The sequence below is a fragment of the Acanthisitta chloris genome, unplaced genomic scaffold (assembly GCF_000695815.1).
Source record: "Acanthisitta chloris isolate BGI_N310 unplaced genomic scaffold, ASM69581v1 scaffold44099, whole genome shotgun sequence".
Lineage (NCBI taxonomy): Eukaryota > Metazoa > Chordata > Aves > Passeriformes > Acanthisittidae > Acanthisitta > Acanthisitta chloris.
In genome coordinates, this window is record NW_008691675.1 from 1,178 (window position 1) to 5,341 (window position 4,164).

General features: G+C 43.8%; 1 protein-coding gene across 1 annotated transcript in view; it reads right to left on the reverse strand.

Moving 5' to 3' along the window:
• The window catches only part of PCDH9 (protocadherin 9), a 4,516-nt gene that overhangs the window by 241 nt on the left and 111 nt on the right, over nt 1-4,164 (reverse strand). Inside the window, exon 2 of the mRNA XM_009082305.1 lies at nt 1-3,060. This exon is cut by the window's left edge and continues 241 nt beyond it. Coding sequence (XP_009080553.1) covers nt 1-2,926 — 2,926 coding nt within the window. The 5' untranslated portion in view covers nt 2,927-3,060. The remainder of the gene's footprint in view (nt 3,061-4,164) is intronic.

Sequence of the window (4,164 nt, forward strand, 5' to 3'; positions counted from 1 at the left end):
CACCAACAAAGGTGTTGTCCAACGGGAGTTCCTGAATCACATGGTGCTTTTTCACTGAAACTGGAGTGTCAGGTTTGAGATGAAAAGCAGACTGTGGAGAGGCAGATTTGTAATGCTTGGCAAGATCAGGACTGTTAGGCTTAAAGGTTGTTGGTGGTGCTGTTCCCCAATCAAATCTTCCTATACTTTGCTCCTCCAGCTCTGCTGGAAGGCTTATTGTCCCGTTGATAGGTTCATGAACTGCATCATCAGGTTTGGACTCCTCAATGGTCACAAAGTTCAAAAGAGAGCTCTTTGGAGATTTCCTTTTCTTCCTTTTCTTTTTCTTATTTTGCTTGTTCTCCTGATTGGGAGACATCCACTCAGCACCTTGCTTGCTCCTCTGGGCAGCTTTGAATCGGGATGCATGTCGACAGCGAACAAGAACCGTCACAAATATCACCACTATGACAACCATGGCACCTGCCACAATAGCAATCATGATCGTGAGATAGTCCTCATTTTGGTAGGGCTGGCTACTGTCCCCTATGTTCCGGTCCAAGGGTGTTTCCATAGTCCTGCGTATCAAGTCATAAATATAAGAGGCATTTCCAGCAGTATCATTTACATACAAAAATACAAGCACAAGAGTATGCAAGGATTTGGGATAACCCAAATCACTTATGTTGACAACTAAGCGATGCAGCCCCACATCATTAGGGGTTGGTTTTTCTTCCAGAGTGATATTACCTGTCACTGGATCAATCCGAAACAAACCCTTGTTATTTCCGCTTACAATTGTGTACTTAAGCTCTGCATTCATGCCAGTGTCTATATCCACAGCAAAGACTTCAGCTACCACCGATCCTGGAATTGCTGAGAGTGGCACTAGCTTAAAGGAAGTATTAGAAGGCGGGTAGATGACAACGGGGCTGTTATCGTTAACATCCATCACATTTATGGTTACTTTTGCTGTAGAAGAGCGAGGAGGTTGCCCTCCATCCACTGCCTTAACATCAAAGGTGTAAGAGCTCTGCTGTTCTCGATCAAAAGAAACATTGGACTTTATAACTCCAGAGTACGGATCCAGCACAAAGTTTTCATTGTCATTCAGGATGGAAAGGGTCACTGCTTTATTCTCCCCGGCATCCGCATCGGTCACTGTGATCACCCCCACTGTGCTATACTTTGGTAAGTTCTCTGATACAAAAAACTGGAAATGATTATGAGTAAATTTGGGACTGTTGTCATTTTCGTCCAACACAGTAACAATTACAGCCGCTTGACTCTGCAAAGGAGGGGTGCCGTTGTCTCGGGCTGTAACAGTGAAAATGAAACGCTCCTGCTCTTCTCTGTCAAAAACTCTGGAGGCTGTCAAAACTCCTGTCTTTCGATCCAGATCGAAAAAGGAGGCATTAGGACCAAGCTGATAAACAATGTCTGCATTTTTCCCACTGTCTTCATCTGTGGCACTAATAGTTGTTAAGTATAGACCACGTCGGTTGTTTTCAGAAACTGACAGCTCAATTACAGGCTGGCTGAATATCGGAGGGTTGTCATTTTCATCCTCCAATTTAACTCTTACCAGGGCAGTCTGGTTCAAACTGGGCTTGCCAGAATCAGAAGCCACAATTTTAAAGCTGAATTCTTTGGTGCCCTCATAGTCCAACAAGGAAGAGGTCTCTAACAAATACTGGTTGTCATAAACTGCCTTCAAGTGGAAGGGGACCTCTCTCTCAATGAAACAGATCACTTTGCCGTTCACATCAGTGTCCTTATCTGAAACTGTAATTAGGGCAATCTTTGTATTGATGGGATCTTTCTCAGATAAGTACACTGTGCCATTGATGGGGCTTATTATGTACCTGAGGTCTATGTTAGGAGGGTTATCATTTACATCAGTGACATTGATGGTGACGGTTGCCCGGGCTGGTGTAGAGCTACCATCACTAGCCAGCACTGTCACTTTGTGAATAGCAGTCTCTTCTCGATCTAAGGACCTCTGAACTGTAATCAGCCCTGTGGTGTTGTTTAAAGCAAAAAATCTTTTGGTTGCAGGGGCAACTTGGGCACCAAAAATATATCTGATTTCTGCATTGCTTCCTATATCTGCATCTGTAGCATGAAGCTGAATTACAGAGGTGCCTACAGGGGCATTCTCTGGTATATGGACCTCTACTTGACTCTCTTTAAACACTGGCCTGTTATCATTGACATCACTTACTGTGACTTGCAGGATGGCTGTGCTGGATTTCTGGGGGGTACCTCCATCCTCCACTTTGATTTTCATCACGTAGGTGTCCTTTTGCTCTCTGTCCAAGTTCTGCTGCACAATCAACTGAGGCCATTTCTCTCCTTCTGGAGTTTCTACAATATCCAGTCCAAAGACACTTTGCCCATTTAACAACTCATAGTGCTGTACACCGTTGAAACCTGTGTCAGGATCTGTTGCTGATGGGATTGGAAAGCGACTGTTGATCAGAGTGTTTTCTGGGATGGAGATATTGATGACAGGGGATGGAAACATAGGTGCATTGTCATTAGTATCCTTTACAATGATTTTGATTTTGATCAGCCTAAAAAAGTCATTTGGGAGAATCACCACTTCAAGTTCAAAGAAACACTCATTTTCTTCTGCATAGGAAGCTCCAGCACAGAGTTTTTCTCTGTCTATTCTGTTAGAAGTCGTAAAGATTTCCCCTGTATTACTGGACACTTTGACCAGAGGGGCATCCCCTGCTTTAGACACCAGTCTGTAGACAAGGCTGGCACTGGTCCCCGTGGCAGCATTGATATGAGAAATGTTCAGGTCCTTTGGTATGTTCCCTATGGGTACATTTTCAGGCAGCTCCTCTCTAATAGTGTAAATAAGTTCTTGAGCTAGAGCAGAATCCAGCCTTAAACAGGCAATCAAAGCGGCCAACAGGTAAAAATCCCTCAGGTCCATGATAATGTTTTTATTCTCTTTTCACGGATTTTAGGACTTAAATGTTTCCAGAGAGGAATGATGCGCGATTTGCAAGAGGAGGCATGCATGGACTGCAGGATGCATTACATCTCATTTCTTATTTGGAGACATCACTGTCAACACAACCACACAGAACAGCATTATTGTTTTTTTAGGCATGATAAACCCACAATCTCCAACTACTACTTGTTTTTGCAATGCACGCTTGCAGCAGTACAAATTCCTACTGCTCCCTTTTACATGCAATCCCTCTGGACAAATGCACCAATATCCCATCAGCTGCATTTGCACAGAGCGCGAATGAAAATAACTACTTGCAGGATTAAGAGTAGCTACGGCTTCGACACGTACTTTCTGAATAATTTCTTGGTATACCGTGTAATCCGTAACGTGCATTCCCCCTCTACCCTCCTCCACCCGGTCATTTGCTGCAAGTAAAAAACCTTCCTGGACTACTTCTGGATTCTAACTGCTATGTCAGCTGCCAAATGGAATTTGTTGTTTGTTTCCATACATATTTTTTAGCTCTTGCTAGCCAGACTCTTCTCTGCTCCTTGTGCCTTGCATCCCCCTCTACAGCTATCGTACTGGGAAATAACCACCCGGACATGCTGCTGCTGCAGCAGTCGTCACTGGCTACTTCACATCCCTGTTAACTGATGAGACAATAACAAGACTTACAGTTTCTTACACTCTCAGCTCAATGTTTCCTCTCCAGATGCTGGATATGTCTCCTTCTGTTTAATAACCTTAAACTTTATTTGTTTGTTTTTAAACATAGTCTAAATCAGGAGGCTGGAAATTCCAAATGCAACTTAGAAGCAGGCAGCATGTTTACAGACTGGGGGGAGGAATACACATTTTCTGATGACATGAGAAGGAAAAAAGGTGCAGTCTTTCCCCATTGACACTGATCTCCCTTCAGGATGATATTAGCAGCTGCCACACATAAATACTGCAGACTAATAATGCAGGTGAAAAAAAAAGCAACAGAGTTCTGTTTGCATGCACTGCTAACTGCGTATTATTGGGGTGCAAGGCTGCCAGCACCGACAGTTTGACGGAACTGGGCAGCCCCTCAGCACTAATCTTATCTGCATTAAGCTGCACAGTAACTGATGCTCGTGATTACTTCCAGCAGAGTAATGCAGGTAGAGATGCAGAGACAGCGAGTAGGTGAGCGTTTGCCACCAACTGAATCCCAAACACTGATTCTT